Source organism: Echinops telfairi, unplaced genomic scaffold (assembly GCF_000313985.2).
Source record: "Echinops telfairi isolate 266 unplaced genomic scaffold, ASM31398v2 ScPeMD7_47;HRSCAF=170, whole genome shotgun sequence".
NCBI classification, from domain to species: Eukaryota; Metazoa; Chordata; class Mammalia; order Afrosoricida; family Tenrecidae; genus Echinops; species Echinops telfairi.
The window spans coordinates 637,583-653,421 of record NW_022103945.1 but is presented as its reverse complement, the minus strand read 5'-3'; the positions used below and the strand labels follow the sequence as shown (position 1 = coordinate 653,421).

Below are 15,839 nucleotides of genomic sequence, written 5' to 3'. Positions count from 1 at the left end.
GAAAAGCTCTGTAAATATCTATCAGGTCAAATTGTCTTATTGTAATATTTAGATCTATAGCCGCCTTGCTGGGTTTCTTTCCCTGTGATCTGTCTATCTCAGAGAGTGGTGTTTAATGTCACCCACTATAATTGTTGAGGCTATGGTTTCTTTTTTTCATCTTTTGGAGTGTTTGGTTGACATATTTAGTGGGTCTCTCATTCGGGGAATATATGTTTACCATGCTTAGTGGTTCTTTGTCTACCATTCCCTGGAGCATTATATAGTGTCCGTCCTTATCCTGTTTAATGATTTGCACTGTGAGGTCAATTTTATCCGGGATTAGGATTGCAACCCCTGCTTTTTTGGAATTGCTGTTTGCTTGGTGTGCCTTTCTCCAGCCTTTTATTCTTAGCCTATTTTTGTCTGCTGTCTTGAGATATGGTTCCTATAAGCAGCACATTGATGGATTTCTAAGCCAGTCTCCTAGCCTCAGTCTTTTAATGCCTGAGTTCAGGCCATTGATATCCAGAGTTATTATCTCCATTTGTGGACTCTGTGATGTCATCTTATACCTTTTGTGTTGGGTGTTTTCCTACCTTCCTTTCTTATTAGTGTGTTGTGCATGTGTGTGAGTGTGTGCAAGTATGTGTATCATTCTTGACTACTTTCAATCCTTAAGCCAATGACATCTTTGGGTCTGTTTTCTCTTTGTTGCCCTCTGGGTGAGGTTGTTTTATGTGGCGGTCACTTATTTATGCCTGGTGAGTGTTGTTCTTCTGCCCATAGTGGATCAGCAAGAACCTTTTGTGGGGTAGGGTTTCTTCTATCATATTCTTTGAGTTTTTCCTTGTCTTTGAAGACTCCTTCTTACTTGTCTATCTATCTTGATCAATAATTTGGCTAGATAGAGTATTCTTGGGTTTTTGGGTTTTTTCCTTCAATTTTTGGAATATGTTACTCCACTCTCCTCTTCTTCATAGTTTCCACTGATAGGTCTGAGCATATTCTTATTTTGGAACCTTTATATGTGATTGCTTGCTTTTGCCTAGCTGCTCTCATGATTTTCTCCTTCCCCTCAAAGTTGGATAGTTTAACTATTATGTGCCTCGGTGACTTCTTCTTGGGATTCAGTCTAGCTGGTGTTCTTTCAGCCTCCTGAATGGTTGCCTGGTTTTCATTCATTAAGCTGTGGAAGTATTCCTCCAAGAATTCTCTCACTATTGTTGCAGATGACATTTTTTGTTGTGTCTTCCTCCAGTAATCCAATAATTCTAATGCTGTCCCTCTTCATAGTAACAGACATAGCACTTAGGTATTCTTTGGCTTCTCTGGTGATCTTATTAGATTTTTGTTCCCGTTTGTTAAAGTCTGCTTGGCTCTCCTCCAAGTCATTGGTGCGGTTCTCTGCTTCCTCCAGTCGATTCTCTAGGTCTGTGTGTCTGCTACTGGATTTTGTTATCTCCTCCCTAAGTTTTTGTATTTCCCTTTGGTTTATGGACTTTATCTCTTCTATCATTTCATCCTTTTTCTGTATTGTTTCCCTGATATCCTGTATGACTCCAAGCGGTATTCTGAAAATGTCTTTCTATGGCAGCTCAATGTCTGCTTCTTCTATGCATGTAATTATGTTCAGGACATACCATTGCCTTTGGTTTCAACTGTTGTTTTTTTTCTGCCATTATCTTTTGTTTCTCCTGTTTTTTCGTTGAGGTCATTGGGGCTGATGGCTGTTTGGATTCTGTTGTTTTAGAGGAGCCAGGTGCCATTTTCCAGGGAGTCGAAGAGCACTGGCTCTCTCTGGGAGACTTGTAGGAATGTTTCTTTAAACTGTCTACAGCTAATTTCACTATGGAATTAGCCTACCACTTTATCGTCCTGTGGCTTCTCTCTCAGAGGAGTGCCCCAGAAGGCTGGTGGGTTGCCTGCTTTGGTATAGAACACCAAAAATGGTGGGCAGAATTGCCTTTGCCAGGTAGATCACTGCTGAGGTTGGGCAGAGGTTCCTGTAGCAGCTTGGAAGGTGGATGAGTGTTGGCCGAGCTGCCTTAGGCCATGTGAGGCACTAAGGTTTGCAGGAGGAAGTTCCCTCAGTCACGTGGGACAACAGAGGTAAAATAGGAGCTCCCCCAGCCACACAAGCAGGAATTTCCTGAAAGAAGTTGGACGGAGTATCCCCTGGTGGAGGTCAGCCAGGTTTTCCCCAGCCTAGGACTAGCTGCACAGGGTGGAACTCACCTAACTTGGTGTGGGGCAGGTGTAAATGCCCTAGGCTAAGGGGAGTGGTCTGGAGGACAGCTGTGGAGTGTGAGAAAACAGGGAAGACAGAGGAAAGAAAAAAAATTCTAAGCCTGCTGAGACTGTGGGGGTATAGAGAAGAGAGGGAAACAAAAGTAACAATATAGCTGAGTCCCGATCCCTGCCTGTGGGGCTGCAAGGGTTTAATACCTGCCCAGAGGGGGCGGCCAGCTGTGGCTGTGTTGAGATAAAGCCCCTGCACCTGCTCCAAATGGCCCCTGCTCCAGCTGAGATAGTGGTGGGGCTAAGGTCCACCCATAGCTGGCTTCCAACGTGGTAAGCCAAAAGCCCTCAGGCGCTCAAAACCTTGTGGATCTGTGCCTACTAACTTTATTATGCTCCTCCTGCAATCCAGCAGTATTGAATTTCCCTCTTAGTAACCCTCCTGGGCTGAGTTTTGCAGAGCCTCTCTGGTGTTACTTAGTCACTATCTTCCCGGAAGTCCCTCCCTATACGCTTCTAATCACATGGGGCTACCGAGCACTTGAGGACAAAGGTTTGCCTGGCTCAACCCATGGTATTTTCTATTACTTCATGTGGTACACAATTTCATGTCAACTTGCTAAATAACAATGGCGTCTAGCCTGTCGATTAGGTCACAGCTTGGTGATTCCTCTTTGTGGGCATGGGCTTCTCATGGGGATTCTGGGAACTTCCTCTCTTCCTCCCTGGAGGCAGGACACTCTGCAATACATTCCTGTTGACAAGCCACATGATGCTGATGGCAGCCAGATCCCTGGAGATGCCTCCACTGACATTGGACCCACAGGACTTTAAACCCACTAGCCTGTGATCTTCCTACATTCGGCATCATTGCATATACTGCGTGAGTGTGAACTAGAATTCAGGGGCTAATATCAAACTTATGGACTTGACCTGGACTGGGATGTTTTATTGATGCATAATTACTTCTTAATATAAAGTTCTCTCTTACATATATATGTGTGTCTCTGGATTTGTTTCTCTAGTCAACCTGGACTAATAAACCACATAAGCATGCGAAAATTGGACATACAATAAGGAAGACCCAAGAATAATGGATGCATTTGAATTGTGGTGCTGACGAAGAATATTTCAAGTACCATGGACTTGCTAAAAGGTCAAACTGATTTATTATGGAAGTACAGTCAGAAGATATCACAAGACTTCATATTACATTGGACAGGTTTTCAGGCGAGACCACTTCCTGGGGAAGGACATCATGTTTGGTAAAGTGGAGGGGCAGCAAAAATGAGGAAGGCCCTTGATGAGGGCTGACCCCATGGCTGCACTGATGGGCTCAGGCGTATTAGCAATTGTTAGGATGGCACAGGACTGTGCAGTGATTTGTTCCTTTGTGCTAGGGTCACTATGGGTCCTACCCAATTACATGGGACCTAACAACGAGCAATTGAGGTGTTGCTGCTAACATGACTAAGGAACTAAGCTGCATTTTGCGTCATTTTAATTTAACCACATGTTACTAGTGACTACCATGCTAGACAGCATACAGCTCTAGAGCAGTGGTTCTCAACCTTCCTACTACACTTCATGTTGTAGTGACCCTCAACCATAAAACTATTTTCGTTGCTACTTCATAACTAATTTTGCTACTGTTAAGAATCATAATGTAAATATCTGATATGATGTATTTTCATTGTTACAAATTGAACTTAATTAAAGCATAGTGATTAATCACAAAAACAGCATGCAATTATATATTGTGGAATATTTATTCCTAATTACAAATAAATTAAATTTTGTCTTGAAACATGGTATAGCATGGGTAACAGTTTTCACGCCAGGTATGTGGGCAGACCCTCCAAGAGATGGATAGAGGAGCAGTGTCTCGGTTCCTAAGACCATTGGAAATATGTTTTCCGATGGTCTTAGGTGACCCCTGTGACAGGGTCGTTCGATTCCCAAAGGGTTTGCGACCCACAGGTTGAAAACCACTGCGCTAGAGTAATAACTAAGAGACGAAAAACACACAATCATGTTTTGCTTAATATCTAACACATTTTATTAAAAATCGAAGAATCCAGAAAAGCATGAGGAAAACTGGCTTATCTTTCTTTAATTAAATGACAAGTACTAAACTCAAAAGAAAATTTTAAAGTGAGATCTATTTCAAAAAAATAAATAAATAAAAGCAGCTAGGAAATTTTCCAGACTAAAGAGAAACCACAGACCTCCCTCTAGTGGCAAGAGATAAAAGTACTGCTGAAAAGCTGAATTGCTCCTTGTAGCTCTCTCTAAAGGGGAGGGTAGTCAAAGTTTGTGGGAAAATGGGATTTAAAATGATAAGGGAACTTTTCCACAAACTCTTTAAAGCTCCCTTGTATATAAAACTGCTCACAGATGTTTCTTTTATAAAATTATCCCTTGGAAAAATTCTAAATCAATATAATAGGAACACAAATCAGATTGTTTTGACAGCAGAAATAGACAAATTTAGTCACTAGGAATGTTCACACTTCTCTATAAATCTGTCTGATCTCTGGCAGGGGGGGACACGGACACGATGGACATCATATTGCCAATGACATTTAGGAAATCAAGGTTTTCATAAAAAACATTTCTGATCACATTTAAGACCACATGGAGCGCTGGTGGCATAGATGTTACATGTTGCACTGCTAACCACTAGGTCAATAGTTAGAAACCACCAGCCACACTTTGAGATAAAGAGGAGGTTTTCTACTCCTGTAGAGTTGCAGGCTCCAAAATCCATAGACAGGGGTGGTTCTACCCTGTCCTCTGTGGTCACTATGAGTCGGAATCAACTCAGGGGTACTAAGCTTAAATTTGAAGGAAACTGTGAGCAAAATGAAAGAAAACAATTCTGTATTGACCAATTATCTAGGAGGGAGTATGGAAAAAGGAGCCAAAGCAGTAAACAGCAGTGGAATTCATTAAAACTCAAGGTACATCAACATAAACAAAAATGATGTCGCAATAGTTCTCCATAGCCAAAACAACTTTTCATTCTGATCTCTTTCAAAAGACAGTTCTGCCACATTGCCAGTTTTAATTATAGCCATTACACACTCATTAAGATTTAACTACTCAACTACTTTCAAGTACAGGAGGAACTCAAAATATAAACTACTGTGTTATAGCTGTTAATCCCTCAGTTTCAAGAAAAACAGCTTTTATGTACATGGTAGTAAGTACAGAATGTACAGATGGTTATATATACAAAAGTGCATTAATATTGTAATACATTTAGCAGAAATACAGGAAATTAATCCTGGTTAACAATCTGATATATTACAATATTTAAAACTACTTGAAGATTCTCCAAACCAGTCAAACTCCTACTTGCTTTGGTTATGATATTTGGCTACTAACTAACCTTTGTAACTAAAGAAAAGAAAAATTTAACCATCTGTAAAATGTTTTACATATACTTGTGTTTATCTTTAGTAGTTCTTTTATAATAGTCTTACACATGTATATATAAAGAATGGATAATACTTATGTCAAAATTAGAGCACCCAAATAGGAAATTAAATTGGTCCACTATAGGAATAGTTATTATCTTCTGGCATCCGAAAAGTCTCAGCTAAATAAAACATAACCCCCAAATTGCAACTTCAAACCAATCAGGCAAGTTCAATTAAAGAGCAAGCAGTTCCACAAAGTAAATCATGGCTTCATGCCATTGTTCCTTAGAACAATTCAGAATTGTGGTAACTTGTCCTTTATATGCATGAATTCTATACCTACCTTTAAATAGTCAAAACACATATGCATAATTTGCATATGAATAATTCCAGCAATTCTCCCCTTTCTCACCCTATTCTTCACCACCAAAAGGAGCATAGATTTCCACAGGGTCCATTGATCAAGTAGTAACAAATCAATTTAAAACCTAAGGGCATAGTACCCTTTGTTGAATTCACAGAAGCCCAAGCCAGTTTTTCTGAGTTCAGTAGGAGTGTCAAATTTAAAATAAATGCACTGTGGTTAAAACATTTAAAATTTTAATGGAAAATATCATCAGAGGAGAGGCTAAAACTAAAAAAAAATAATATTAGGAGAGAAATTAAAATATCTTAGCCTGTTAATTCAGGTCTTAGGCTATACCATGCAAGTTTCTTACCTGTAATAGCCAGCTAGTTACAGGAACTTTTAACATTCCTTTTAAGCCTTTTGGAATAAGTAAATTACTATCCACAGAACTGAAAATGAAGCTTTCTCAATGTTCCAGATACTCTGCTGACAGAGATGCCTAGGCGCAACTATCTTGCAGATGGTTCTCACCCACTTAGCATAATTGGATTTTCAAGATAAAAGTAGAAACCAGACTTAAAGGAAATCCAAAATTACCACCAGGTGTGTACCTACAAATACTTATTTTCTTACAAATAGTCCTTTTGAGGATTAAGTTTAAGTTTAAATTTAGACTTGTGGAAATGTCAGGATTTTTTTCATCACGAACACTATGAAATCCAATGGACAATTTCCCCATCAGATGTCCCAAACTATAAGCTGACATTAAGTAATGGCCTTCCAATTTCAAAATTTTTCTTAAAGATAAAAAAGTTAAAGGTAATTTGGGAAAAGACAAATGGGGAGGGAAGTGTTCCAGCTATCAGCGCTCAAATGACAACAAATCCCTAAAGTGAACAAAAACCAACTTGCTACTATATGATCTCTGTTCCTGAAGTGATTGGCCTATACTTAGGCTATCTGGTTTAAAAAGGAATTCTAGCCTCGGACCTTTTAAAGCAGGGAGGAGGATACATTAAAGCATCCTTCAACTCACTTTCAATATTATTCAATGACCTACCTGGGCCAAAAGGAAAATTATGCAAATGACATTAGAGCTGAAGGTTTCTGTTTCCTTTTATATTCATTCTATAACCATAGGTGGGCTTAATTTAAAGGCCTTGCTGACTGTTATCCTAGACCATGGGCATTTTTAAAAACGAATTACATGTAGAATATATTTGCATTTGGAAAAGCCTTTGACACAAAGTTCAGAGGTCACCATTAAGGCACATGAGGCTAGAGAGAGTAAGCCACAAATATGTCTGTGCTACAGAACCTGGAAATAAACAAAACTAGACTGGTGACATACTGACATTTTTGGCTTAAATGTGAGACAGTTAATGCTGTTCACAATTTTTAAAGCTCGTCAGAATCAGGAGCCTGTCTTTATACAATAGTTTCCTGTTGTTTTCTTTTAAAGGGTCTTTTTAAAGGGTGATTTAGGACTAAAAGTTGAATAAAACAAGATTTCCACCCAATTTACAGAGTCATTTCATTAAAGGCCTGGTTTCTGAGATGAATTCAGCAAATATATCTGTTTTACCCAAGGGACTGAGGAACTAGAAAAAACTTCCATACTCTTAACAAGAAATGAAACAAGCCTTCTGACAAACACACACACAAAGGTGTTTTTTTCTCCTCTGAGTTCTTGTGGAGACAGAATGAACTGACCCTTTATACGCAACTACATGCTGTACTGCATTGTCTTCTTTTTAGTTGTACAACCACAGAAAACCTTATGCCATTTTATTTAAGGCTTCATAATTTTAAACGTTGTGATGGGCTCTAAACCGAAAACTACAAGATCCCTAATAAAATGCTTCTGGGTCAATCAATGGGGACTTGATTGTGGCCTTAGTTAACCAGGTTTATTTTTTATTCTCATAGTTGATAATTGACACTAGAGCAAAGTAAGTCTTTCTCTCTCCTTTTTAATATTTAAGAGTCATATTTTTAAAAGACAAATAGTGAGTTGGATTTATTTTCAAGTGAACTCAAGAGATACAACAGACTGAATAAATGACAACATGATCCAAGAAAAAGAGAGCTCAAAACCACTACATGAAATAGCCATAACAAAAAAAGTATAACAAAACATTTTCTCTTTTTCTTGCTTTGTGGGGAAAGAGTAGAGAAAAACTTCTCAATCTCCCACTTGGATCGCAAGGAAGCCTAAATAGGCTTAATTGTTTTTTCTTTTAATCAAAAGATATTTCAAATCTCCTCCAAATCAACTTACGGACTTATCATTAACCTATAGTACCATATAGACAGAGTCATTCAGATTAACATAGCTATTAACACGCAAACCCCTAGAAACTTTTAACATCGGCTTTGTGGTGCTTTGGTAAAATTGTTTATGATGACTGAAATGAAACTTAAAGTCATGAGACTACATGATTGGTGTGAGAGAGTAGAAAAATGGATAATATATCACAATCCTTCTACTGATGATTCTCAAATACGTGCTTCCAAATATTTAATAGATAAATGCTGCTCTTCCTTGAAGAGTAGGGAGAAACTAGCTAATCAGTCTCTTGAGATTTTGCTCGTTGCTAAGATCCAAAACTAAACTCGCTGCCATTGAGTTGACTTTGACTCATTAGCGACCCTACAGCAATTCTAACTCTGTGGGTTTCCAAGACTTCATGAGATGGGTTCACTGGTTAGCAATCCAACATGAAACCACCACACCATATCATTCACTCTTCTCTCCATGTACTCTGCCTGCACATGGAAAGAGAATGGGAATCTTCCTCAGAGTATTGTGGAATCTCACCCCCAACTTTGTGAATAAGGAGGCACCAAACAGGGTAGGAGGAAAAGTCAGAAGACTATTCAAACAGAAAACCACACAAACATAAATACTTTTCTCTTAGCTGCACTTTAAAGTATGAATTTAGTGGTCTTTAAAAGGTTACAACCAAAAATTAAAAATTAAAAAAATAAAAGGTTACAACCATACCACAGACCTCAACAAAGTGGTAAAATAGGGTTTTCATCCTTGGTTTCCATGATTTATCTTTCAAGGAGCCAAGATGAAAGTGAAATTTAAAATAAAAATTAAAAAAAAACATTTCCAAAACTTAAGTGAAGTCTTCCTTTGAATTGAGAATGTAGTTTCTTTCAGGTTTTTCTTCATGAGCTACTAGACAAAACAAAAGGTAAAATTTTCTTTAAAAAGGTAGAAATCTTATTAACCTCTGGGCTCCTGGATTTTAAAAGACATTGATTACAACTCCTACTAAAGAAGGATCATTACCCCAAAAATGTTATTCCCCCCCCAAAAAAGGCAAATCAGAAAGCAGCTTGATTGTCAGTAGTTATCAGTTTCCATCTTTAACCCATGTGAATGTTCAAAGATGTGCAGAAGATACATACTACTTCTAATACTCATTATAACAAACTCTCTATGAAAACACTTAAAACAACTCCATTAGAGTTCTATTAATAACCAACGCATTAGAGGGTTTTCTGTAACTCACAGCTTGGTCTACTTCTAGCACTTTATAGAGATGTTTAGCATAATTTTAAGGGTTTTTCATCAGTTAATGTTGAACGTGAACTTGTTTACATGCTGAAAGATGTTATACTGAGTATTTAAAAATTAGAGCTGTGCTGAAAAAATACGTGGGGGAGGACTTTCAAGAAATTGTGCCTTTGGGAAAATTTCAGAAAGCAGTGAGAAAGCAGAATTGCTTGGTTTGCCTAATTGCTTTCTCTATGGAAAATTAATCATATAGCATCACATCTAAAGTACACTCCTAGAAACACACACTGTTTCCTCAGCAGTCACTAGTGACAGAAAAGATTGAGTTTTCATAAAAGGAAAAACACAAACACCATCTGACATGGAAAACATTAGGGCCTATTCTTGGACATTTGAGTTACTAATGAATGAAAGTAGCTAGAACCCAATCTAATGAAGGCACTTATAAAATGCAAACCCATCTTCCTCACGTCAAAGAATGATTTCCACTAGGAACTGAGAATCACACTATATGGCCCTTCAGAAAAAGTAAACCAACACTACCGAAAGAAAACTGTAACATTAAGAAGGGAATTGAATTATAATCTCTCCACATGTATATATACTGACAGAAATTACTTGCCGGTGGTACCTTTAAAGAGTTATAAACTCCAAAAGCACTAGTCTCAGAAAAAACCCATTTAACTACTGTAAAGCTTAAATAGCCAAAACATTTACCTAAATCAGTGGTTCTTAAACTAGTATCAGAATCAACTGGAACACTGGTTAAAACATCATGCAGAGCACGTCCCAGATGAGGTTAGGGGGTGGGGGTGGGGATAAGGCTGGTCATTTGCACTTCTTACCAGTGCCCAGGTGATCCTGGTAGTCTGGCCTGGAAATCACCTGCTGAGAACCACTGACCTATATGAATGGTACATCAGCACAGCCCTAATCAAAATCTTGGTCATGGTGCAAGTATGGTGGGGATGCATATTGGAGGTATGATATTGCAGAACTTTTTGTCTCTTGGTTTTTTACTAGCAGGTAAGGCTTACTAGTGTTATTTCTGGGTTGGGTCCCTGTGCTTTATCTGGAAGTTGCCTTTCTCACAATGATTCCATAGTCATGAACTGATACATTTTCAGGTGCCCCTACCTTGTACATATCTGTTAAAGGCTCAAAAAGGTGGTATATAGAGTCCCAAGGGACATATGTGTCCCATATAACAAAATCCCCATTTTGTAATAGAACTTCAGGAATGCACCTTGATTCTGCATGCCTTCCATCAATTAAAACACAGGTATCAACCAAAAAAAAAAATTCAAAGCTGGAAAGGACAGGGTCGTGAAAGGGTTAATGCTTAGGCAGACCACTGAGAAATTCCCCACCATTATTACATCAAGACATCTACATCTGCTTCATGGTCTTCCTCAGTCACTTTCAAGGACAGCACCTCTTCATTAAGGAAGAGCCCACTAAGCCTCTCCTTCCGAGCTTGCCTCTGCTCTTTCAGCTGCCTCTTGCGTAAGGCCTTCTGCTGTAACTTCCGTTGCTTGGAACGCTTCTGCCAAAATAAAGAGTTCTAAATCAGTGAGGTTCAAGTTCTGGGAAAATCCACCCCATTGTGTTTTGGGGCTCCAAGTCTACATCTTCGGAATTTTAAGAGATGTTCATATTCCGCTGTAGTAACACACGCCTTGTTCTAGGAAGTGAATCAAATGACTCAGATAGAAAAATGATTCTTCAAGATTATATTTTTATGGTATTTTGACCAGCAAATCTTCTGATTAGGCAAGGCTGAGACACTTTGACTAGTTATGGGTAGCCAGTTCTTTCGGAGACTTTCATCAAATTAAGGGACACTAGTGTCAGTGCACAGCAAACACGCAATAAAAGGGAAAAATACTGAATATGAATGCATATAACATGGCTGAAATCTCAAAGAATCATGCCTCTTTCATATTTAACAAAGCTTAATACCACCTAAAAGTGCCATTAGGAACCTAGTATGTACTCTCATATTTGTCACTAATGAAGTGATAACGATAGATCCTGAGAAATACCTTGGCCATCCATAATGTTGGCTATGTTTCGCCTGCTCCAGTAAGCCAAGGAATCATTATGCATATGGAAGTCACCACTGGGTTCCCAAAATCTGACTTTCAATTTGTGCATCTACTCAAGCTCACTGTCATTGAGTCAATTCCAACTCATAGCCCACCTATATATAGAACAGGGTAGCACCACCCCTGTAGATTTCCGAAACTGTAACTCTTTATGGGAGTAGAAAGCCTCGTCTTTTTCCTGCAGGGTGGCTAGTGGTTTCAAACCGCTGACCTTGCAGTTAGCAGTTCAACACATAAAATATAACCACAGCACTGCCAGTGATCCCACATAAATAATGCACATATACAGAGCACATGTAGGAAATTAATATATTGGGGTTTGTGTGCTTTGCAAAAAAGCCACACAATGTACATATTATTTATTTAAATCAACAGCTTAGAGATTCCTTTGATCATTCTTAAACTGGTTCCAAATTCTGATGCCACTACAAGGATCAGAACCCACTCCCAAGTACACACACACACAGTGCTAGGCATTCTATATACATCTATTATCTTGCGTTTTTTTCCCTTAAGTGATGCATATTTTTTGTTTTGTTTTTTTAATGCATAATATTATACAGAATATTTTCAACTGTGAGAAGAATAGAAAGAAATGACAGAAAGCACTATAATTGTTTTTGTATTAACTAAGAAGAGAGATTTAGGATTAAAGCATTAGGAAAATGCTTAACACACATACAAAGCATACATACAAAAAGAACATTCATAGGAGCTACTAGACAGCAACATCAGCAACATAGTGAGATTCACTCAATTGTGAGTTGCAGTCAATATTGCAATCTGGAGAATCACTCATCGTTTCCAGCAATATAACTCCCTTAAAACAGACATCAAAACTCAAATGCAATATGCTTTTGGTTCCACACATTTCTCTCGAAGCATTCAACCTCGAATGCTTCATTCAACAGCAGAGTATCCTGCTTCTTCATTTAAAAACCCAAACCCACAGGCATCTAGATAGCAGAATAACTTCAACTCTTCAAGAAATTTATATGAAGTACTAATGAAAATATTGAAAGGTAAAATTTTGTATTGATTAGACGTTTTACTTTTGAATCCCGAATCCGCTCTGCTGCACTTGCAGACAGGTTGCTGTCACTGTGTGCTCGACTCATGTTGGCACTGGAGTTTGAAGCAGAGTTTCCAAAACTGGACCCACTGCTGCTTGCAGAACTGACCATGCTGGCACTGCTGCTGCTGGCACTGGCACTGGCACCGCTCACTCCACTGGTGCTTGGGCAACTAAAGTTGCTTCTCTTCCAGGCCTCTCTTGGAGGCCGTTGGCGAGGGCTATGCTCCTTGATATAGTTTCTGACCTTGGAACACACAGACAAAAAGTACTTAGTAGAACACCCACGATGTTCTGTATTCAAAATGCTGGAAGGCAACAGAAGGACACAAGTGTTGTACTTCAATGTCAAGATGGTCAAAGGTGTTGCAGAAGCAGGATCCTCATCAAAAGGGAGAAAGTGAAGAATGGAGTTTCAAATTCTAACTGAAACCAGACAGTTCATAGCTATGGAAGCTGGGTGACTCCCTGAAACCCCTGCTGAGCTAATCTTCAAATTTTACACTGGAAAACAGCCCCTAAAGTTGTCTTCAAACCAAAGCACAGGTTAACTTAACTAGTACAGAACGTCTGCCTTGAGCACTGAGCTCTTTTAAGATCTATTGGCATGGGATGAAATGACAACAACAACTCGGAAGATAAGATAGAAAATGTAGGGGGCAGGGAATTTCCATAAAGAAGAGAGGAGCAACCCAGCAAAGGAAGGTTGTACAACTCAAAGAAGGTAACAAGTGTCACTGAATTATACATATAGAAGTTTCTGGATTAGTGTATTGCTATGTATATTCTAAACAATAAAAATGAATTAGGCTATTTCATTAAAAGGGCTGCAGGTGCAGAGAGGCAGAAGATAAGAGCAAAAGAAATCAGTAAATTTAGGAAGAAGTGCCCCCAAAATTGACCTTGTTTAAAATTCTAGAAACTCTTATGTGGAATTCGATTTTTTAAGTATACAAAATATAATATGTAAATGAGAGGCTAGTGGTCTCTGGAATTTAGAATGATAAGAAAATAACACCCTCAAATAGAAGCTGACAACAAAACAAACTGAATGCGGTTAGACATTTTCAAAAGTCTCCACTTAAGATGATTTGAGTAAGTTGCTGGTTATAGCTAAGGAAAGAGTAGTTCCTAAATTTTAGCTGGGCAGCAAGGGAACCTGTCTTCAAATGCAAGGCATCAATTTACCACACTAGTGGAAAATCGGTTGGAACACAGAACAGTGTATTATGTCTGTTGGGAAGATATGCTGAAATGCAAGACATTTTTTATGAATAATAAATGCAAAAACAAAGCATACAAGTAAAACATAAGACTATAAATATTCATCCAAGTCTACCAGAGGAAAAGAAAGCAGAAATATCTTGCTTTTAAAAGATATCAAAAATGCAGACTTCAGATGGCATTCCATTTTACTCTACCCAGGCTTAGTTTTACTCTAAGGAATTCCTAAGACTATTCAAAAGTCCCTCTGCTCAGATGGTCGCCACAATAATAATGTCTTCAATATTCTGAGTATGTCTTCAATATCTCTCTTTTATTTTAAGTTGTGTTAGAATAAATCTCCACCCTAGCCTGACCACTTTGTACATGGTGAAATTAAGTTTCACAGACAACACAATTAAAGATCAGGCTCTTGACCTACACTGATCCCAGAAAAGAACTGCCAGGTACAAGATATATATACAACCTTTTAAACCCACGAGTTCTCTAACCCATAACATTCTATTTTTCCCTGTCTAACTATACATTTCACAGTGGTGCTTTTGATCTTAATTATGCATTTCAAGGATATTATTCAAATCTACAGTTTTTAAAGACAGTGGCATTTTCAATAGCTGTACAATAAAATCAGATACAGTTTTTCTTTACATACCTGTTTCAGTTTTTCATCTGTGAGACAGTTAAGTTCAATAATAAACTCACTGTCTGTAGGGGAGATTTGAGCAGAGGGATCAATGATTTTAATAATATCAAGTTGTTCCCGAAGACCCATCTCAGTACTGACTTTACGACTCAGATACTCAATATATTCCACCTGTGTGATAAAACAAATTTCAACAAACAAGATCAATGCTAACACCTCTGATCCTATAGTATACCATTTATAATATTTACATATCAGAAGTATTTAATATTTATGTTTGTTGCCTGTGAAACATTTCATTAAAGCTCAAATTTCAATTTATTAAGCAATTTACATTTGTGTAGTGGCTTTAAATGGGCAAAACAGTGAGCTTCCCATGTCAACCATATATGTTTTTTGTTAAGAATGACAAGTTTTAAAGTTGAAAGAGCCCCCAAGAAAATGATCTTTTAATAAATAAAAAGGACTCAGAAAAATTAATGTTAAAGACAAAACAAAACAAAGACAAGATTTCTACCTGTTCATCATTTGTCATTGCACTCCAAGGAAGCTCATCTAAATTCCGGTGCTTGTTTTTCTTTTTTGGAAGCAGGCAAGGGGAACTGGGAATACTGGGTATGACATCAGAAAGTACATCACTCCCACTGGCAATGTCACTGCCTGGTAGCTTTGTAAAAATAAGGTAGTGGGGGAGGAGTTGGGTAGAGAAGGCAAAAAAATTAATAGATTTCAAAGACCATAGCATATTTTACATTCATTATATGTTACCTCAAAAATAATACTAATGGCAAATATATTCTTATCTGATGGCATGAATTCTTATCTGTGTTCCAATCGTTAAGGGATGTTGACAACAATCATGGTATCAAGAGAGACCAGTCCCTGGAGAAGGACATCATGCTTAGTAAAGTAGCAAGTTAGCCAAAAAGAGGAAGGCCTTCAATGAGATGGCTTGACGCAGTGGTTGCCACAAAGGGCTCAATCATAAAATGTGTGAGGATGGCGCAGGGCCAGGTGTTTCATTCTGCTAATACATAGGGTTGCTATGAGTTGGAGTCAATTCAATGACACCCAACAACAATAGTTCCGAGCCAGGCCTCTTTTATACACAAAGCAACAACATCAATACAGTGAACCCTCGTTTATCGCTGTTAATCGGTTCTAGACCCTACCATGATAAATGAAATTCCGCGAAGTAGGATTCCTTATTTGTAAATCAAATATTTTCGTAGTTAGAGCATAGAGGACATGAAAAAACACCCTTTA

The 15,839-nt window shown here is 38.2% G+C and overlaps 1 protein-coding gene across 2 annotated transcripts in view; it reads right to left on the bottom strand.

Moving 5' to 3' along the window:
- Positions 1–7,947: 7,947 nt before the first annotated feature.
- FAM199X (family with sequence similarity 199, X-linked) overlaps positions 7,948–15,839 on the bottom strand; it is a 26,234-nt gene continuing 18,342 nt past the window's right edge. Inside the window, exons 3-6 of one of the 2 annotated variants that reach the window (XM_004717729.2) lie at positions 15,091–15,240; positions 14,583–14,744; positions 12,687–12,953; positions 7,948–11,072 (exon numbers count right to left, since the gene is read on the bottom strand). In XM_004717729.2, coding sequence (XP_004717786.1) covers positions 10,902–11,072; positions 12,687–12,953; positions 14,583–14,744; positions 15,091–15,240 — 750 coding nt within the window. In that variant the 3' untranslated portion in view covers positions 7,948–10,901. The remainder of the gene's footprint in view (positions 11,073–12,686; positions 12,954–14,582; positions 14,745–15,090; positions 15,241–15,839) is intronic. The other variant, XM_045290656.1, reaches the window with a different exon arrangement.